This window comes from Triticum dicoccoides, chromosome 5B, assembly GCF_002162155.2.
Source record: "Triticum dicoccoides isolate Atlit2015 ecotype Zavitan chromosome 5B, WEW_v2.0, whole genome shotgun sequence".
In the NCBI taxonomy this organism is placed as follows: domain Eukaryota; kingdom Viridiplantae; phylum Streptophyta; class Magnoliopsida; order Poales; family Poaceae; genus Triticum; species Triticum dicoccoides.
Window position 1 is genome coordinate 515,383,124 of NC_041389.1, and position 22,052 is coordinate 515,405,175.

General features: G+C 42.8%; 2 protein-coding genes and 1 non-coding gene across 6 annotated transcripts; 2 read left to right on the top strand and 1 right to left on the bottom strand.

Annotated features, from left to right (window-relative positions):
* Positions 1 to 8,135: 8,135 nt before the first annotated feature.
* On the top strand, positions 8,136 to 11,744 carry LOC119311261 (dolichol-phosphate mannosyltransferase subunit 1-like). 2 transcript variants are annotated; one of them, XM_037586901.1, is made up of 8 exons: positions 8,136 to 8,501; positions 9,469 to 9,568; positions 9,671 to 9,704; positions 9,784 to 9,860; positions 9,967 to 9,992; positions 11,059 to 11,223; positions 11,299 to 11,413; positions 11,499 to 11,744. In XM_037586901.1, the coding sequence occupies exons 1-8, from the start codon at positions 8,386 to 8,388 to the stop codon at positions 11,601 to 11,603; spliced, it is 738 nt and encodes a 245-aa protein (XP_037442798.1). In that variant the 5' UTR covers positions 8,136 to 8,385; the 3' UTR covers positions 11,604 to 11,744. The 2 variants fall into 2 exon arrangements, with proteins under 2 accessions (XP_037442798.1, XP_037442797.1); XM_037586900.1 differs by having other exon boundaries at positions 11,299 to 11,744.
* On the top strand, positions 10,590 to 10,725 carry LOC119313482. The gene has a single exon (XR_005151762.1). It is a non-coding gene; the product is annotated as a small nucleolar RNA snoR113 (small nucleolar RNA).
* Positions 11,745 to 13,205: 1,461 nt separating the features above from the next.
* On the bottom strand, positions 13,206 to 20,645 carry LOC119311263 (NEDD8-activating enzyme E1 regulatory subunit AXL-like). Of its 3 annotated transcripts, none has more exons than XM_037586904.1 (14): positions 20,456 to 20,645; positions 19,450 to 19,622; positions 19,193 to 19,356; positions 17,930 to 18,040; positions 17,613 to 17,692; positions 17,362 to 17,512; positions 17,193 to 17,286; positions 16,185 to 16,273; positions 15,549 to 15,622; positions 15,283 to 15,445; positions 14,680 to 14,765; positions 13,954 to 14,037; positions 13,679 to 13,835; positions 13,206 to 13,582 (listed from the first exon to the last, which is right to left on the bottom strand). In XM_037586904.1, exons 1-14 carry the CDS (start codon positions 20,638 to 20,640, stop codon positions 13,499 to 13,501), a joined length of 1,695 nt encoding a protein of 564 aa, XP_037442801.1. In that variant the 5' UTR covers positions 20,641 to 20,645; the 3' UTR covers positions 13,206 to 13,498. The 3 variants fall into 3 exon arrangements, with proteins under 3 accessions (XP_037442801.1, XP_037442800.1, XP_037442799.1); XM_037586903.1 differs by having other exon boundaries at positions 13,679 to 13,859; XM_037586902.1 differs by having other exon boundaries at positions 13,679 to 13,874.
* Positions 20,646 to 22,052: the final 1,407 nt, after the last annotated feature.

Below are 22,052 nucleotides of genomic sequence, written 5' to 3' on the forward strand. Positions count from 1 at the left end.
GAGGCATACCCAGGTGGTGAAGGAGTCATCAACGGAGGAGGAACTGCTGGAGTGGTCATTGAAGAAGACCATGGCGACCCCGGCTGTAGGATGCGAGACGGCGAGAGCAAGGACGCGGCTATAACTTAGGAAGGAAGGAAGGAAGGAGGAAATAGGGGAAATGTGACTAGTGGTCGGGAAGAAAAGGGGGTGGGGAAGGGGGAGGGGGCGGGGGTAGATATTTTGGTGGTAGGCCAAAAGTTTCGAAATGTGGAGGGAAACTTTGCGTGTGGTGTCGTAGGACACTATTCACTTTGAACAATTGTGTGCATCGCAAATGATTCTTATGCTTTACACGCATGGGATGAGTTTGATAATTCAAATTTTGGTGGAAATTTCCTCGAGTACATCATTGCATAATTTAACATCGCTTGCTAATTTGGGCACACAAAAGAGCGTACAACACACAGACCACACTGACTGAATCAAGCAATTTTAGTAATTAAACAGAGCTAGTTGACCTAAACATTGCTCTAACAAAAGACCAGCATAAAAAACAAAGCCTAAGTACACATAATTTTAACGAATCCGCCGCCGTGCCTGCCTATGCATCGCCGGTGTGAGTTGAGACGTCAATGACTTGTCCTGGCGAAATGTCGCAATTGGTGGACTCCGCATCCCCCCTGCTGAAGTCGACTGCGTCCTCGTCCTCGTCCTCGGTGTCCCCCTCAAGGTTGTAGTACTCGTAGTAGTGGCTGCGCCAGAGCTCGCGTTGGTACTCCACCGTCGATTCCTTGACGGACAGACTCTTCTCTACCTCGACCTCGGCCGCGCGCAACTCCTCCTCCTAGCGCTCCTCGATCTCCGCCGCCTCCTGCATCTCCAGCTCTCTCTCGGTGATCTCATGAGGAAGCAGGTGCTTCATGGCCACCGCCGCCTATTCGGACGTGGGTTGCATGCTGGATCCCGAGGTGGCCTAAAATATCTTGGCGTGTGCATCCTCGATCTTGGCGTGGATGGCCTCGACCCGGGCCAGGGTGACATCGGCGGCACAGACGGCATCTCGAGCGCTCTTGGCGTTTGCAGCCGCCGTTGCTGCTGCAGCTGCCCTATCGGCTGCCGCAGACGCCCTCTCGGCGGATGCGGCCGCGCTCAATGCGGATGCGGTGGCACTCTCCCCGTAGGCGGTCACGCTCTCGACGCAGGCGGCGGCGCTCGGGGAGGACGCGGCCATCGTACGGGCCTTCACGGAGTGTTTCCACGGTGTCATCTTTGCAAGAAGGGGGTGCGGGAATGGGGATCAGGATCGGGATTCGTGGATTCAGGGGTTGCCGGCACTGGAGCAGACGAGCCAGCGAAGCTTAAGAAGGAAGACTTAAATAGACCCAGAAATTTTCATTGCAAACGGTTCCTATAAAAATTTTGTGTGTGATGTTGTGGATATTTTTTATTAGCTGTGAAAGACGAATTTGGAGTAAAGTGACAATGGATGGTGTTTTAAATGCATGAGAAAATTTGTAGTACTAATACAACTGTCATGTCAAATTTTGGAAGATTTCAGGGGTCATTTGACCTTTTAAGTCATTTAAGTGATTTTCTAGCCATTTCATGACCGTAATTCAAATTTGAACTACATGTACATGCAACATCTAACCATAATGATTTTAAAAGTAATATTTTGTGTACTTGTGCATGATTTAATTCCATGTGCAGTAAATTGGAAGGAATTTTCAAACATATTGGTCTAACGGCTATGACACAATTAAGCATGGAGTGCCATGGCATTTAAATTCCAAAATTAAAAAATGATCAGAAAAACATGAATCTTGCTTGATGTAATGTCATGCCACCAAGATGATGTGGTAAAAAATTAGCTTGGTTAACGAAAGTTTGGACACACACCCCTCACAAATCGGAGCAACTCACTAGAAGGCTCGTGGTTCCAAGAGGGAACAATGCATGTTTGATGACGAACGGGAGATAGCTTCCTCTTACGGCCTTCAAAAAAAATTCTACGTTTAACGTGCACTAATACAACTGTCACGTGAAAATTTGGAAAATTTTAGGGGTCATTTGACCTTTTAAAGACATTTAAGTGATTTTCTAGCCATTTAATGACCATAATTCAAATTTGAACCACATCTACATGCAACGACTAACCATAACGGTTTGAAAAATCATATTTGTGTGCATGTGTGTGAGTTAATTCTATGTGTAGTAAATTAGAAGGAATTTTCAAACATATTGGTCTCGTGGCATGGACACATGCATGGAGTGCCATGGCATTTTAATTCCAAAAAAATAAAAAATGATAAAAAAATGAAACCTTGCTTGATGTAATGTCATGCCGCTAAGATGATGTGGTACAAAATTGGCATGTTTGATGAAAGTTTGGACACACACCCCTCACAAACCGGGGCAACTCACTAGAAGGTTCGTAGTTTCGAGAGGGAACAATGCATGTTTGATGATGAACGGAAGATAGCTTCCTCTTACGGCCTTCAATTTTTTTTCTATGTTTAACGTGCACTAATACAATTTTCATGTGAAAATTTGGAAAATTCTAGGGGTTATTTGACATTTTAAAGACATTTAAGTGATTTTCTAGCCATTTAATGACCGTAATTCAAATTTGAACTACATCTATATGCAACGGCTAACCATAACGGTTTGAAAAATCATATTTGTGTGCTTGTGCGTGAGTTAATTCCATGTGCAGTAAATTAGAAGGAATTTTCAAACATATTGGTCTCACGGCATGGACACATGCATGGAGTGCCATGGCATTTTAATTCTAAAAAAAATAAAAAATGATCAAAAAAACATGAAACCTTGCTTGATGTAATGTCATGCCACCAAGATGATGTGGTAAAAAATTGGCTTGTTTGCGAAAGTTTGGACACACCCCTCACAAATCGGAGCAACTCACTAGAAGGCTCATGGTTCCGAGAGGGAACAATGCATGTTTGATGATGATCGGGAGATAGCTACCTCTTACGGCCTTCAAAAATTTTCTACGTTTAACATGCACTACTACAACTGTCATGTGAAAATTTGGAGAATTCTAGGGGTTATTTGACCTTCTAAAGACATTTAAGTGATTTTCTAGCCATTTAATGACCGTAATTCAAATTGGAACTACATCTACATGTAGCGGCTAACAATAACTGTTTGAAAATCATATTTTTGTGTACTTGTGTGCGAGTCAAAAAATCATCAGACGATATAAATATCTGGTGTTCAAAAAAGAAAATGTAAAGATCTGGCAAGAAAATATAAATATATGGTGTTCAAAAAGTGATTTTGTGGCTCGAGGTATGGTAGGTGAGTGGTGGGGGTTATTAATCAGACACGGTTCTATATTGGAAACCGTCACCTATTAAGTTCACACATGGATTTTGCTGCGGAAATCATGTGTAATTCAAACTACCGTACTCGTAAATTCTGGCGACTGGCGTGTGTGCTGTTCCTGTCGATCTAGATTCCGGCCACCAATAAATACTACCTTGCTCACGTCGTCCCGCCTGCATTCTCATATAGATCCTCCCCTTGCTCGTCCTCTCTCTCTCTCCCTCTCAAATCTGTGTCATGGTGTCGCCGGCCTGCCCACGCGCCGACGAGGAGTCACCGCCCCCCGAGGACACTCACTCGAAGAACAGCAACGAGGACCCCTACGCGCCACCGGACAAGGTTGCGCCGGACCCCCCAACTTCGGATTGGACAAGTCGCTGCCGCCGGCTGAGAAAGCCAGGCAAGTGGCATTCGAGAAGGAGATGGCGGAGGAGGAAGCCAGATACCAGGCGGCCTGTGAAGCCCGTGATGCCGCCTGGAAAAAGGTGGTGGAGCTTTGGGGGCGGGCGCGTCATCGTGCGGAGGAGGTGTACAAAGACGGGTACTTCGCGAGGAAGGTCAAAGGCGCTAGGTGCCTCATCGATGCATGGAGGTGGGCCGATAAGCTCCAGCGTGCCACCAACGAGGAGCTCTGGTGGGTGCCCAACGAAATGGCAAGATCGTTCTCGCTCATCCGCCAACAAGAGGCAGATCGGTACGTCAAGCGCTGCAAGGCGGAGGAGCACTAGTACAGCGAGGTGCTATACAAACAGTTTTTAACCCCTTTCCACGACGACATTTGGAACCATCGCCAAGTGAGTGTGGGCGATAGGGGGGTCCTTCCCACACGACCCAGACACCGTCAGGGATATGCTCTCTTGGCACATACGCTCGACAAAATAAGGTCGTGTGCGACCGACAAGCGAGCAAATACGGTTATACGTATAGTAGTGCTAAAAAATACAATTATACAGGCGAAATCATTTCCGGTCGTGAGTACATCCCACACAGTCAGACCACCTGCATCACCGGGGTTCCCTCACTTCCTCTTGCTACTCCGGCGGTGGCATGAGGGAGGGGAACTCAGGATTTTGTCCAGCCTCCATCCAATAATCTGGGTTTACTTAGTTAGGGTATTTGGTTATCTATGGCTTTGGCTCTAGCAATGCCCATGGCGATGACGAATGGTGTTCCTCTATATCTTCGTTGGATGTGGTGGCTCTTGTTGTTATTAGTGTTGGATCTGAGAGGCAGTGTATGTGTTGCATGGATTCTTTCAGATCCGAGCAGGCGATTTGTGCTTCTTGGTCGTGTCACAAGGGTGATGGCCGACACTCGTTGTCTTTGGAGTATTTGTAGGTCCTTTTTGGCATTTTTTTCTCTGAGGCGACGATTTCTTACACGGATCACGACCTTCAGCGTCTCCAAGTCTTCAGTCTTCAAGTCTACAAGGTTATGGGTTTAAAAAAGTTTGCTTTGCTGAGATGGAATCCCAGAGGCATCAACAAGCTTTGCTCACGACAAAATAACCGATGGATGTGGGAGGAAGCAGACTTCAACACCCCTAAGTATTTGATTGTATTTTCCTTTTTAAGAGTGTATTTGTAAGGAGCAAGGACCTTAGGCCTTTCCAAGAACAAAATAGAATCAAGTGGAAGTATTGCGGTGTTAAGTTTATTTACAACCTTTTTATAGCTAGAATAGAGCATGGCTATTTAGCTGGGTTGTTGGGCTGCTCGTAGACTGCTGGTCTGGTGTGCTAAAACATGTCCGCCTAGGTCGGGCCAGGCGGGCCGGACCACTAGCCCGCATGCTCGAAAAGTGATGGCCGACACGACACGTCTCTAATTAGGTCATGCCTGGCACATGACATGCTCTGGGTCGTGCTTGGGCTACGAGGCTAGGCCGCCTGCCGACCTGGCACAATATTATTAGGAGGCGGGTCGGCACATTAACGCCCCAACACCCGTGTAGAAAACCGTTGGGAGGAGGAGCGGGAGGGCATGTTGTCAGGGGTTAGGGATGGTTATGGGTTGTGTAGGTCAATTTGACAGTTTTTAAAAAAAAATATGGTAGTTGGAGGGCCAAATTGGTCCCAAATTTTCAACATTTGATATAAAAATGGCTGCTCACCCCTCTCATTTCCCACACTCAAACATGGATGATCCCAACCAGTTCATTAGCTTCCAACAAAGTAATTGTGATATTGAAATACCCAACTATGCCGATCCCAATGCCCACAATACCACCTATTCTTGCTTCGATGAGAATCCACAACCTTCACAATCTGCTGACACCAATTCCACTAGTGCCAGCGCTTCCTCCACCACCACCACCACCGGTGCAAAAAGGGCTCATTGAAAAACCTCCGACGTGTGGGAGTACTTCAATGAAGAAACAGTTGATGCAGTATCCACGAGATTAAAGCTAAGTGTAAAAGATGCGGGGGTAAAGGAAGAACCAATCACCTAAGGAGGCACAGAGACTCCCGCATCATGAAGGATGGAGAGTCAGCGGCAAGATAGAGCACACTCAAGTTCAACCCTGATAGTTCGGTACGTAATTTCATCTATGGTGCTAATGTTTGCAGGGAAGCGCTTTGTCATTTAATTGTTTCTAATGATTTAACATTAAGTTTTGGTGGATCTGAGGGATTTACCAAATATATTCAAGATACTCATACTCGTAATTTCGGACCAGTTTCTAGAAAAACTACAACTAGGGATATGAGAAATTTTGCAAATTACTACATGCAAATTTTTAGTCTCTTTAACATATGATATCTGGAGTAGTCAAGCAAAACAATACTACATTAGTGTGGTTATATTAACCAAAAGTGGGAACTACAAACAGAATCAGGGTTTGAATTAATTGACAAAGCACATACTGATGTGAACATTGATGAAGCTATAGTTAGAGTTGTGGCAAATTTTGGTCTGACCAACAAGATTTTTTGCATTAACTTTGGATAATACTAAATCAAATACTACTGCAAGCAATGACCCCACTCCTCTATTTTCCATATATGTTGCATCTTTTTTACTACATCGACATTGTGCTTGACATATAATTAATCTTATTGCTAAATTTGCTTTAAGAGATGCAAATCACGCATCTTTTTACTATATATTGCAAGGCAAAAAGCCTCACAGTTCTCTTTATTAAAACAAATAGAACAAAGTCATGTACAAACTAAAGAGAGAGAGAGATACTTACAAAGTAATACTTACACAGAAGGAAGTTAGCGTAAGAAACTAACTAGGGTAGAGTAGACAACCAGTCCAAGTAACTATCCTTAAGTTTACATTTGATCCTATGGGTTAATAGGGTCATGTCATGAATAAAGTTGTGCCTCCAAAGTCTGAACAGAGGTCTTTCATTCCTAAAAACCTTTCCATTCCTGATGATCCACATGTTCCAAGCAGTAGTAAACACCACCTCAGTAAAGAAAGGCTTGCCAAAATCCCTCCTAGCATGCAGAGATATTGTAATCAACGAATTGCAAGCTACAAGAGATATTGCATTGCGGTAGGAGCAACTCCTCATAAGTATAATTTAGACATGCATGTAAGATGAAACTCTACATATATGATGCTTAAGTCACTTTTCTGAGACAAAGATGAGTTCTCGGAATTCACTAATGCAAATTACAAATCACAACTACTCACTCATGTGACTTGGCATGTTGATGAAATATTGACTAAGTTTTTGAAGATGTTTTATGATGCAACAATTTCTTTGACCGAGATTTATTATGCCACATCCCCTTTAATGGTGCATAATATTGTAGGCATTGCTATTCACCTGAAAGCATACGAAAATGATGAACTATTAATTCAAATTGTTGCTCGCATGAAACTTCAATATTTGAAATATTGGTACGAAATTCCTATGTTGCATTTACATATCTTGGATCCTAGGGCCAAACTTGATGGGTTTGCTAATGCAATCACTAAACTAGTTGTGTCCAAAGTTTAGAATATTCTGCTTATTTCACTGATGTTCGTGATAAGCTTTCTGAAACTTGTGATAAATGCAAACAAAAGTATGTCAGAGTTCGGATGCAACGACCTCCATCAGCACCAACCGCAGGACAAAAGAAAGGAGTGTAGAGCAAGATATTTGGTTCTTCCTCATGTGCCTCAAGCTCTTCAATGGGAGCATCAACACGTGTGCTTGCAGATGGTTGGGAGTTAGTGAAATACCCCAACAACAAGAAAGTGAGCTTCAATGAAGAGGACGAGGAGGATTTCAACATGTTGCAGTAGTAGCATGGCCACAAGCTTACATATCCGGTGATTTCAGCACAGGTTGTGTTATAAGTATCCGTCTTGTAGTCTACTTTTAGTCTAGTTGGGAGAATACGATATGATGAGAACACTAATGACTCTGAAACATGGGAACTAGCCAGAACAAGAGCCCAACGCATTACAAAAAACAAAGAACTGGAAAAATCTTTCCATTCACGAAGAAAAAAAGGGAGTATTTTTCTTTTTCTTTTGTAGTTTTCCTATCCTTCTATTTCCTTTTTTTCTGTAATTTAGAGCGTGGCTTTGTACTCTTTTTTCTTTTAAAGGATGGAAGGTTTTCATGAGGGGGTCACTAATAAAGCTCAAAATTTATCCCACGTGATACTTTGCCTCTTTTTTAATTCTTTTTTCTGAAATTTTCAGTTTTTTCCTGAAAAATTCGAAGTATTTGGGCCATAATGGCCCTGCCGCGGGCTGGCTTGAGGGCACGGCCCGCTCACTTGTGCCAGGCCGTGCCGGTCCAATTGGTCAGGTTTGGGTGTGCTGTTTCGCTAGCCCGCTCGACTGCTCCTCTGCCGACCCCTCAAAAAAAAAGAGAGAGAGAGACTGCTCCTGTGCTGCCGGACCTCCACTCTCCCGTCCGGCGCCCGCGGATCGTCCTCCGCCTTCCCCCCTGCACGTCCTCCACCGCGCGATCCCGACCCGCCTTCTCCGCGCCGCACCGCCGTCCGCTCCACCCAAGCTCTCCCCTGTCTGCGAAGGCGACAACCAGCAGCCGCGGCCCGAATCCTGGGTGGGAAGGAGATCTGCCGCGCTACTCTGCTCGATGGAGACTGGAGCGGAGGCGGGCGGCGGTAGGCCGGAGTACAGCATCATCGTTCCCACCTACAACGAGCGCCTGAACGTCGCCCTCATCGTCTACCTCATCTTCAAGCACCTGCCGTAACCCCCTGCCTTTAATCGACCTGTTTTGCTTGCCCATCTCATCCTCTTCTACTTCTCCCGGTAGGCAGTTGAGATTGTTATCTCTGTAGGGCGGAGGGCGTTCGTGATCCAGAATTCCAGATAGGTTTAGGGCCGGCTCAGATTTTCCGGTTTGTAGATAAACTTGGGCGTTGACAGAATCGTTGTTTACAAGTTACTGCTGATAGCTCTGGGATTCTCCAATTCTCCACTCCCACGGTGCAACTGTATAACACGCCTGTGGAACTATTAATTAATTATTACGTTGGATTGAGGCCATGAGATATGATCACTGTCACATCTCATCATGTGCAGCTGCCAAATGCTAGTGGTGACATGCTCAGCTGAATTCAGTCCACTTGATCTTGTGATAAGATCTCTCAAAGGACATAGATAGATCAAGGTGGCCGTGGCATGTGGCTATTCCAAAACTAGTTTCCGGTTCATGTTATTTGTCCAAGACTAGGCAGTTTTCCAGAGTTATCCAAAGTATGTCTGGTCCTGTCAGTGTGTGCAGCTGGTTTCAGTTACGTAGCACTTAGCACTGTTTATACCCTGGATGACCTTCACCTTAGTGCATCTGTGGCTAGTTTTGACCGATTGCTGCAAACTGTATTTTATTAGCCATATAAACTGGTTGATAACAGTACACCGTCTTATTTTGAGATTGAAGGACCTAATTTTATGTAGGGCTTGCGAGAGTTGGTTCGTTTTGCATTCACCTTGCCTGTAGTGGTTATTTTAGAATCCATCACGCAGCAAATTTATTTGTAATATCCAGCATGTTTTCTGTTGCTGTTGTATACTTGTAGTTTTTGGTCAGCACTACAACCTGTTTCGTTGCTTCTGTGTACTCGTATCATCTCGTTAGCTTATTTTTGGTGTATTTCAAATGGCAAGGCTGTTGCATTTGTTTTACTAAACTTGCTGCAACTTTCTACTGTAGTGATTCCAAGTTCGAAATCATTATTGTGGATGATGGAAGCCCTGATGGCACTCAAGACGTTGTAAAGCAGTTGCAGCAATTATATGGCGAAGATCGTGTTGTAAGTAATTTAACAAACAATCTTATGTATGAGTTTATATATATGTGTGGTCCGGGTTTTGGTTATTTATGACTTACCGCAGTATCTTTTATCTAATACCAGCTACTGCGAGCTAGACCAAGGAAGCTAGGACTTGGTGAGCTTAGCTGCCCATTTCTACATATGGTGAATGTTATGCTTGATGTTCGTGTTAACGAACTACTATAAACATTCAGGTACTGCATATATGCATGGATTAAAGCATGCCTCAGGGGAGTTCGTTGTTATAATGGATGCAGATCTATCTCATCATGTATGATTTTTCACATTTTCGTCTCTCTGTTATTTGGCATAGTTAAGCTATTTAAATAGTTCTGTTCCTTTTAGTTACTGATGATTCTTTTTTCTATTCTGAACAGCCAAAATATTTGCCAAGCTTCATCAGGTGAGAATCATATACCCAATGATGCTTTTGAATTTATCCAGAAAGAAAGATTGGATTTACAGCTTTGTATTTTGTTTTACTGAGGAAACTGGAAGGAGCTCTGCTTATTCCCTGTTAGCAGAAGAGAAAACCATAATTATAGTGGTTGCTCGCTTTTCAACAGTAACACCACAGAGTTCACATGCAGACTACTCCCAACACTGCATTGCACACTTACACTTCATAGAGTCGCTCTGTCGGGGTCAATCAAGTCCTCATTGGGCACACTCCACAGACCAAAAGATATCACCAAGGTGGACGGGGGCACTCATTCTGGCCACCGTGAGAATCCAATTCTCGCCTTCTAATACCTTATTCACTATTCTCTTTTTCCTGGCTGCCAGTTCATACAGGCCCAAGGTGCAGTCGCAGAGAGGGATCCTCCAACCCAATTGCTCTGCATAAGATGCAAGGGTAGCACCACGGTCATTGTGGTGCCTCCACTTGATTGCTCGCTTTTGCTTTCGCTGTGCTGCTGCATCTCCTTCTTTCTTGGATCCTCTATCAACGTGTGTTCTCGTGTGCTTTGTTTCTAGATAGATACAGGTTATAATTGTGTGGCAGTGATGAGAAATTGAAAGGCCGGTCTTACGGCTGCCTCCCAGACACGAATATTCGAGATACTCTCGTCGTTGTTCCGGGATGGTAGTAGCATGATGTGATATGATTCGGCGAAAGGTTTACTCTGAGCCATTTCCCTCAGGTCTTTACAGAGGCTGGCATGGGCACTGACACTGCCCTACTGTATGCTTTGAAATATTGTGTACATTTATTCTGTTCTGTTTTGACTGGTCTCCTCTCTTTGGCAAAATACGTCTTAATTAACCAGTTTGCTCTTGCCAGGTCTAGAAATGGAATATTGGCTAACCAAGTCATAGATATATATGTACTTGTGTGTTAGTTGTTTGATTTAATGGCTCAGCGAAGTTTGGTATAGCTGAGCTCTCTGAGCCCATGGGAAAAAAGTAATTAGGAGTTAGCAGAACCTATATAGCTTTTCTTTTAATCATGTTCCGTTTATTACCAGGAAGCAAAAGGAAACCGGTGCTGACATTGTAACCGGCACCCGTTATGTTAGCAACGGTGGTGTCCATGGTTGGAATCTTATGCGTAAGTTGACTAGCAGGGGAGCGAATGTTCTAGCACAGACGTTGCTACAGCCCGGAGCTTCTGATCTGACTGGATCGTTTAGGTGCGTCTCATTTTTATACAAATAGAACAAGCCCCTTATAATTTCTATTATTTGACACTTTTGCCGGTTTCCTAGGCTATATAAGCGAAGTGCTTTGGAGGATGTCATCTCCTGCTGCGTCAGCAAGGGCTATGTATTCCAAATGGAGATGATTGTCAGGGCTACTAGGAAAGGTTATCACATCGAAGAGGTAATCGGTTCCATTTTCATTTGTGTAAGGCTGGATTTAAAATATCTTGGCTTTGATAGTTGTAAACTTTGCTTGTCATGTCTAGGTCCCAATAACTTTCGTCGACAGGGTCTTCGGAATCTCAAAGCTCGGTGGATCTGAAATTGTTGGATATTTGAAAGGCCTTGTGTATCTGTTGCTCACAACATAGGGGAGACGCACGGTAGATGCTTGTTAGTGTGTGTTTTTTTCCTTATGTTACCACAGCTTGAGTTACATGAATTTACTAACATTCTCAGACTTAGTTGAATTATATGCACAAGTTTTTGTCTATGAGTATCCTTATGAATCATGTGGCATCTTGTGTTCCGTGACCTGTAATTACTCAACTGCTTGCTACCCTTTTTTTTTTTGCGGGTGAACTGCTTGCTACCTTGGGGGAATTATATGACTGTATTGATGGAAACTAGTTGGTCACTTGTGAACATTGCTTTTGCAGTTATCATGCAAGTAAAATACATAAACAAGAGGAAAGGAAACATAAGAACATTTCTTAATTCTTATGTTTAATTTAACTAATCCTAAGAAAGTAAAAATACTCCAGGGAATAACACCCATATATTACATCAAAGGAACTACCTGGAAATTCTCTTTTTCTAACTTCTTCAAAGCACCCAAAAGAAGTTAGAATGCATTTCAGAAGAAGTTGCACAATGACAATACGACAAATACCAGAGAGCAAAACGACCTAGAAATTCTGAGAAACACAAGTTGCTGCCGGCCCACAGATGACTAAGTTAAGCCCACAGTTAGCCCCTGGGACTTAGATTTGTTAAAAAGGGTTGAAGAGAATCACTTGGTTAATATGCGAAAATCCGGACAAAAACCATTACAACACTCCCACAAGACAAGGCACCCCGGTCTACCTGGCTACCCACAAGATCCACACACACCACAAGAACCACGCACACCGTCAAGGAGAGAAACGCCATTGAGATTGTCTACGATCTGTCATGGTCATCACTTCTCCGACTTCACCGTGGACAACCAACCAAGAGTCTCAAAACAAATGCTGCACAAGAAACCTGTCGGTATATCCAAGAAATCCACCAACTGGTCAAGGACTAGGCAGCTCCGACTTCGTTAGCAAGCCTCGTAGGAGAAAGAGGCGCACCTTGCACCAATTAACCAATATCGGTAACAAGCCCCGTAGGAGAAAGAAGCGCACCTTGCACGGTTGCACCATTATCGGTAACAAGCCTCGTAGGAGAAAGAAGCGTGCCTTGCACCAACATAGCCCCGCCTGGTCATTGCATGGCATTGTTGCCACCACGTCATGCCGAGACAAAACCAAACGGTCGACGACGAATGATATGCCGCGACCCCACATTTCTTGCCATCATCGTTGCCACACAAGTCGCAACACCAACCAGCCACACCATCGGTCAGGCACGTAACTACCACGATGACATACACATCCAGCACGAATGATGTGCTAGTTGGATCAAGATTTTCAAGACGGCGCCCAGGGAAACAATATTAGAGATGCCATCGCCCCCTGAATCCACATGAAGAGCTTGGTCTGGAAGTTCCAGATCGACAACTATTGCCTACGATTCCTCTATCTGAAGCTGCATTTTATCATCAGCAGGTACTGCGATCATATCATGTCAGCCAATAATGAATGTTGTAACCCCCTAAGAAGAGTCAAGGTTTCGTACTCGTCCTCTATAAACTTATTTGTTAAGACCATTTTTTAGTCTGTTGGGTATAAAGATGTTTCAACACAAATGATCGAATTTGAGCTTGGTCATTAAGCAAAGATTTTCTTAGCCAAGATGATTTATAGTTGCCACTTAGGAAGTAAGCATCCCACATTCCACTGCCAACAAGTATCAACGGCAAAAGAGGGGGGAAGGGGCCCCATGAATTCATATAGAGCTGATCTGCAGCCGCTGTGCGAATTACACTACCTCAGTACCAAGGTACATAAATGAACAGAATGATTTGCATTGCATGCACCGAGGCCGTGACGCAGAATCTAGCTAGGTCTACTACCCAATTGGATGAGCGTTCCAAAGCACTCTACAAGATAACCAAGCCGTGTCATAAGGCCAGAACTTGAGACTTGAGGTCGATTCCGTTGAATATGAATGTTCCATTCAGCGGCACAAACTGCTTGGTCACCAGCTGGACAAGGGGCGAAACAACTTGTTAGAAAGATACAACAACATAATCCTCCTGGTTATAGCTAGCTCGATAAGGTCGGCGAAGGGAGGAGCATACCTTGATAACTTCCTGGGAGGCCACTCCGCCTATGAAGGCAGCGACAGGGTGAATCTCTGCACCCGCAAACCGGCACACTTCAGCAATCAGGTCTTCGGACAAGGACGATCCCTTCAAACCCATGTCACTTAGCACCGAGACAGCAGCCTCCTTCAGCCTAGGAACATCCTCACCAATCTCACTAGTGAATCCAGTGCTTAATCAGTATTATAAAAACATTAAAAGCATGACATCACAATTATCGCCACAAGTGAATGCATATTCTTGTCATGTACCTGTCGAATATTCCAGGTAATCTGCTGTAGTTGGCAGCAAGCCGGTCAACAGCCCGTAGCAGAACATAGAAGTTCATTGCGAAGCTACATCAATAAAATCACTTGTCATTTGAGAAGCCAAAAAATTTAGAACATAAAAGAGGAATGCAAATAAACCAGAGGCCAACAGCTCTAACATAAAGTCACACACAATATTCAAAGCACATAAACCCAAGTGTAAACAAAACTTGCAGTGCATTCTGTAATACGGTCAACGATGGCTGAAAGAACATTTACTTCTAACAAGAAAGAAACTCTGTGCTGGTAGCCTGATACTGGGAACAAGCAAATGGAATTGTTCTGCTCTAGATACCCACATGAAGGGCCAGTTTCACAAAGAAGTGCCTTTGAAAAAAATGCTAAATTGTACAGCATTTTAGAATTGCCTAGTTCTAGATGCCCTACATATGATAAATACTACCTCTGTTCCCAAATATAAAATGTTTTCGATATTTCAATATGGACTGCATACAGACTGAAATGAGTGAACAAACACACTAAAACGTGTCTACATACATCTGATTCAGAAAAAAGTTAAAACATCTTACAATTGGGAACGGAGGGAGTAACAATATTGCAGAACATGCATATTAGTAATAGCATGAAATGTGGAAAATGTATAATAATTTTCTGTGTTGCTTACAACAGAAGAGATGAAACGGCAACATAAGAATAATAGATGCTGACCAACTGTCTTCGTCGGCGAAGTACTTTTTAACTTCAGATAGGACTGGAGAACTGAATTCCTCCTCCATACTGCGGTATCTACAGACCTAGACAACAGAAATCACTCAACAACGGGAGCACATATAGTTGATCCAAAAGAACAAGAGCGGGCAAAGGCAGAAACAAGATAAATAACAGATTCCAATAAGAATGGTCGACTTTTGGGGCATCTTTTACAATATTTATGTACTTATTATACAATCAAAACTGTTTAAAACTAAAAGCTAACAGTTAGCACATGTAACAAGAAAATTAAGCCAGAAGTTGCACTGCCAATACAAGACTTGAATGTGCTGTGCAATCTACTCATTATGGAGGAGAATCTACAATAGTCCTATCACCTAAAAAAAGATTAACAAATAACTGAGCAGTAATTGGCACATCATTTCATAAAAATAAACTTTAAAATTCATCATCAAACACGGGAGTGGATAACAGAACACTGAAAGGTCTATCCATCATAAAATCGGACTATCTACCACAATCATCAAGGGTTCATGCAATAAGATATTCAATCAGAAAAATAAGTTACAAATATATAAGCCCCTGAAGATAACATCTTACTTTGAGTTTTCTAGTGTTTTTGCAGAACGTTTTGATACATGCCCTTGAAATAGAATCAGGGTCTCTGCCAATTCGCTTCAAAATACTCTTCACACGATGCTCTATGGCAAGACAATCAGATTCAGCCTTAGCTTGGTAAATCTTTTGTAAGCTTACATAATACCTGCATTGGTCAGAAAATGGATACTTTATAAAGTTCATGAATTAGAAGATACAGTTGTGGCAATAAACTTGAACCTGAGGGATGATAGTTGCAAGAAACCTACTCAGTAAGTGATGTCATATCCGGTATTGTTCCCTCGAGAGGTAGCTCACCATTGCCCTCATTTGCAATAAATTCCTGTAAAACAGAAAGAAGGCAATGCAACTTAAGAAATGGAAAACAATGGTAAGAAAGAAATGATTGCACAAAAAGATATACAAAAGAAACCCTGTGCCTTCACCAGGTAACAGTTGTGGACAGTTTCTGAATGGTCCATACATTCACTTCCTAAAACAGCTACCTACCTTTAACGCATATAGGCTTATTACTCTAATGGGGCCTCTCCAGTAATAACTCATATTGGCTTTAGCTAATAAAAACAAGTTATGAACCACCTATCATCCACTTCAGCTGAGGCTTCTAGCTAGAACTACTTGATCCTTTGGCTTTAAATAATTGTAGCATAAATGCGGCTGTAAGTATATCAGTATCATAGAGTAAAGTCGCAACCCCCGCACCCATCCACACACACATAAGAAACTTTCTGAATTTGTGTCAACAACATCAAAAGGTATCTAGTGATTGGTATTTCACATAACAGTGCAGTGGCAAATGTATTAACGTTCATCCTCACTATGTTCAGAAATTAAGGAATCATGGGCTATCACAACCACTATGATATGAATCATAATGAAGGTACCTTCAAAGAAGCAACTAAAACCCAGAAATCTGAAGAAGAAAAATTGACTTCAGAGGAGCTATCATCAATTATCTGACGGATTTCATCACCTAGCAAAAAATGATCATGAGTCAGAACTATCAATTCTGCACAGGTGCACTTTATCTATACAAACAAATAACAGAACAAACAAATCATCTAGAAATAGGACTACTCAAATTTCAAAGTAAATTCATGAAGCATATATATTTGTGAAAGGAGTGACAGATTTTTTTTTCAACAATACATGTTATAAATCGTTTCAGATAGCATGTGGCTGCCATTGTTTTCATGACATCTTAGTGTGCTATCAGGTGACATAACATGAATGGTATTGTTTTCCTGTCAAAACTACCATGCACACCAATATTAGGTGACACCAACGCCATGGTACTGATTAAGGAAAGGATAGAGAACAGCAAAATGAACTGTTATTCATATACAGTTCAAACTGACAAGCATGTGACTGAATAACCTAGCAAATGCTTGTGCCAGAAATATCAGGTGACAATGTTATTTTTATAGTATAGTCAGATGGTACTCAGATACTACAGTTGCTACTCTGCAACAGCACCATACACTGTAACAAAGCAGGTTATCTTTGATCAACCACCACAAATCACTATAGTAATGCCTGAAACAGATAGGTTCTTATTCTCAAAAATAATAGCTGCGGGGGCATCCCCCACTGCTTTCCTTAAAGAAAAGGCTGAAGCAGATAGCTGAACTCTGATCTACATAAATCCACAAATTATTTCATGTTTAAGATTCAGTAAACTATGTGAAGCCATTACTAATCCGAATGCAGACTATATGTAAAAGTTTAGTGTGAAGAAGTTTTGGGGCTGCCACATTTGCACTCATTAAATATGTTGAGCACGGAGTTGAAGTCGCATTAATTCAAGTAGTTTTCATGTATGGTATGAAGAAAAGTAAGCGGTGAATCGTGTTGAAGTTACATTCATAAAAGTAATGGTAGAACTAACTTACTGATTCCTGGAGTTACCGAGACTTTATATGAAGATTCTACTGCTTCTTTATAATTGTCTTCATCTACGTTAAGCATATGGGCTCGAATTAGGTCCTGACAAAAACAGTAGCTTAGTCAACGACCAGAGAAATCTGTTTTGCCGGCCAGCAAACCCAAAAGATCATGTACCTTAAATTCCCTTTTCTCTTGCCTGGTCGAAGGTAACTGCCCATCATGTGCATCAGCCCATTTTTCAGCAAGCCTCACGAGGATAACAATGTATGGAGTATGCTTGTGCACAACAGGATCTTTGTCGCATATATCGATTGACTTTGCAAATCTGCAAGTCAATAGAAAGTCAGCAACAAATATTTCCTTGAGAATGAGACAATTATCATGCAATTTTTTCTGCAAACAATAGAGAAATGAATATCTCTTACTGTTTGAGTTCCGGCCAGGGATTGTGCAACCGTAAGTCATCCAAAGAGTGGTCCGGTTTTGATTCTATAACACAGTGCTCCTAACAATACATTAGAAGAAAAAACGGTCAATTTTCTTAAAATGATTTGGGCCATAACTTCTCCCAAATATGGTTAGACGCTGGTGTATAATGAAGTACTAAACGCTAGGCTCTGTATCAAATAAGCAAGAATTTACAATTACCAGTCCTTGTAACTGTGATATAATGACATCATGATAATTTGGTATATGGAGGCACTATACATATTTTAGGGGTTAAGATAGATATATGAAGTACCTTGATGCTGACCCTGACAACCCCAGTTAGACCATATGAACGCGCAGCAACCAACACAATATTTGCGCTCCTGCAGATACTATCTAATTTCAATAAAGAACTCTCCGGAAGCTGCAGTAGTGAAAATTTGGTATTAGTAACTTTATTTGAGAGGCGCACACTGCATATAGATGTATTTTGCCCAGAAATAGGCTAAAAGACTTCAACAGCAAACTGGAAATTCTTGTGGCATCTACATTCACCAAAGTACGGGACATAAAAACGGTAAAACAGGTTTGGCGCTAACAGTGACATGCCAAAAATATGAATCATCGGTCTACTCAATAAACCATCGATTGCAAAGATGGCCAGAGAAGTAGTATACGAGCCACACCATATTCCTAAACTATGCACCCAGTAGTAAGTATATCATTAAGGGAAAATTAAACCAAAATTTAATTTAATGGTAATTCAGATGCCTGTTTTTTTTGTGTTCGCAATAGATGTATAGTGCAATAAAATTTTGTCACAAATGAAAATACCTAATTATACCGGTCGGGAGATTTTACTTGTAACAATTTTCGTGCGACCACCATGTTATGAGTAGTTTACATAAGTAGATGAAATGTCCATGCCAGTTGACCTTGAGTAGTCACTTTATGTCTTATTTGACACTGAATTATGGTGATCCCATTTGGTTGAACAGCTTCCATGACACGGCATGGGCATTTCATCAAGTTGCACAAAAATGTAGCATTGCCTTCCAAACATGTTCGATGAAAAGTGAGGACAAATATATTTATCTAACTTTAATTAATATCCTAAAAAGAACAAAAGACTCTCTGCAATTTTTTAAATGGCAGCTTCAAAACACTGCCTAATATCATGTGGTCACAGGCTCAAATCATGTTATTCTCTGATATGAAACAGGAATTTCAGGTAGTCACCCACCACGATCCAAATTTTTTCCTGCTTAAAAAATGCTATGACAGGTGTTGACCTTTACTATTAATTATACAAAGAGATTCACTTCTTTCCAGGATACAACTATTTGTAACCGAAAGTAAGCTATATAGGCTATTCATTTATGACTTATGAATATCTGGTGCATTGCCCTGACCCTACAAACTTCCTAACCCACAACCCAAGATTTTAATCACTCCAATTTTTTGGCTTCACAGAAATCACAAGTATTCGTTCAGCAAAAAAAAATCCACATAGAAAGCACCAGCATATTAATCGCTGATTTTGCAGTTTATCTTGGGAGTGTACCAAAACACACACCTGGGTAGCAAGGACAACAGTGAACTGGGAAAAGAATGAAGGATTTGTATCTATCATTGTTGCTGGTGACTCCTCAACATACTTGGCTTTCACAGCATCATTGAGCTCTTGTAGGAATGAACATATAGATTTTGCTCTTGATTGACCCAAGCACCCTTCATCCACTGAAAATAAATATAGACTCTCAGTAAATATGAGTGTAATCATTTTAAGAAACGAATTCAGGAACAGAAAGGACTGCATAGCTAAGGACTTACACAAAAAATTGTTTCCCAGGTCCGATTGTTCGACTTTGGAGCCATCAACAACAGTAACACTCCCTATTCCTCCAAGCACAAGGTTCTTCAGTGCTTCAGTTCCAGTAGGGCCACAGTTAACCAAGCATATGCTAGCCTTCTCCAGTGCAGCCTGTCCTTGATCACCCCATATCCTGTAATTCGTATTTGAAACACCATGTAGCTTTCAATATGTGTATATGTGTGTCCTTAGATTTCATAGGGGGTAACTTACGCGGATAATAATAATAAAACATATATCATAAGACATAATTGGCGGAAAGGTGAAGGCCATACAATAGAATGTGGCCCATATTAAATTTATAAAGTAAAGCATGTGCCATGAATTCTAGTTTTGATTCGCACTAATCAGCACCAAGGATTTGTAACAGGAAATGTTGTTGCTATCCTGGTCTCATGGATAAGTAGGTTTTAATAATGCTGAATTGCTTGTTCCAAATAGATAGCTCGATTTCAAATTTTCTCACGCCATTGTTATGGATGTCGTAAAGGATCAATCAAAGGGCCAAATTGTGCAGATTAAACAAGGGGGCGGGTTAAACTAACAGCTGCGATGGGCTGACGGGTGACAGACACCACAACTCATGCGCCTTGACAAAATGTCCAGACTAAGGGTTTAACATCTCAGTTTTGCAGGTAACTGGGTAGGAAACTTGCGACTGGCTGAATCAGTACCCAAACAACGGTTTCAGAAACCCAAACAGCAGCAGCTGCCCAGACCCCACAGCGTCCGAATCTTAGCAGCAGGCCACCCGCTAGCCGAACCACAGTGGAAGCATAAACCCTAGATCAGACGTCACCCCCTGCCCAACCCGGGCCCGACGAGCACGAGCGTGGTTCCATCCGCGGCAGAACCCTAAACCCCTCGAATCGACGGCGAGCGCTCGGAATCTACGCGCCAGTCACGCGGAGATGTGGCCGAGGGTGTGCTGGAGGGAGGGCGGGAGGAAGAGGGCCGACGCGTTACCTGAGCTGGCGATCGTACTTGGTCTTGGGCTCGGCGACGGCGGCGGCGGCCATGGCTGCGGAGGCGGTGGCTGCGGCCGAGGAGCGGAAGTGGAACCGGGTGGGGAATCGCGACCCCTCCCTAGAAGCTGCACGCGCGATGCGGAGGTGGTGGTGCAGGCGTTTTCCACCAGCTCGTGCGTGCATCCAGTTCCAAAGGAACGGCCGGATCACGCGTATCTCTCAGCCTCCTCTGTCTCAGAGCAAACCTGGCCGTCTGGTCCGTGTCGCGCGGGCCGGCCCGCGGGCACGGAATTTTGGCCCGGCATGTGCCTGGCACGGCACGCGCTCAAGAGGCCCGGCCCGCGTTTGGCTCACCTGGTACAAAGCCGATCCTGAAATCCAGGCCTTAACAACCTGTTTGGTGATCCTTAAAAAAACTGTCTCGGGCAGGGGAATGGGAGTTTGCACAAAGATGTTTATGAAGGGATTAGGCTTGAAAAGTAGCTTTTACTCTCATTTTCTTGTTTGGTATATAATGGAAATTGACGTGGGATAAAACTCTACCCACGAATTAATAGGTACCCATAGGAAGAAATCGATGGAATTGGCTTCCTCGACTCTCATTCCCCTCTGCGAACCAACCTGTGGTTGGATGGTTAGAGGAAATGTGGTATCCCCAGCACACTTGGGGTTCAAGTCTTAGTGCTCGCATTTATTCCTGGACTATTTTAAGATTTCCAGCGATGCACATTTAGTGGGAGGAGATGTTCCCGTCGATGATGAGGTGCCTACGGTGACTTCGTAAAATTTCAAGATGATATGCCGGCTTAGTCTTTCGGAGGTGCTCATAGGGGTAGGGTGTGCGTGTGTGTGTTCATAGGGTGATGTATGCGCATGTATGAGCGCCTGCATTTGTACTGTGTTAAAAAAAATGCATTCCCCTCTCACTTAAACCACTAGTAGGAAACGGGTCTTTAGTCCCGGTTCCAGAGGACCTTTAGTCCCAGAACCAGGACTAAAGGGTCAGGACTAAAACCCACAAAACCTTTAGTCCCGGTTTGCTTACGAACCGGGACTAAAGGAGTTCCACGTAGCTGCTGTCTGGAGCTTCACCTTTAGTCCCGGTTGGTAACACCACCAACCGGGACTAAAGGATTTAAAAAAAAGTCTAAACACCCATCATAACTGCTCAAGTATGGACCACCCATTTCAAATTGTCTAACTTTCCAGGTGGTCATCCATCCTCTCACTACCTCAGCCTAAGCACGCTTAACTTCTGAGTTCTATTCCCCCTAGTTTCCAAGTCTGCACTTGTTGTTTTTCTGACAATAGTAAGCTGTCAATCCTATTAACCCTTAGGAGTTGAACTTGTGCATGAAGCACCGTTTGAGTTTGAAACTATTATTTTAAGAAACAATAATTATTTAGTAACATTAATATTTCTTGAATAAGTAGTTTGAACATAGTTTGACCACAGTTCTGTTGGGGAACGTGGTAATTTCAAAAAAAACTTACGATCACGCAAGATCTATCTAGGTGATGCATAGCAATGAGAGGGGAAGTGTGTCCACGTACCCTCGTAGACCAAAGCGGAAGCGTTATAACAACGCGGTTGA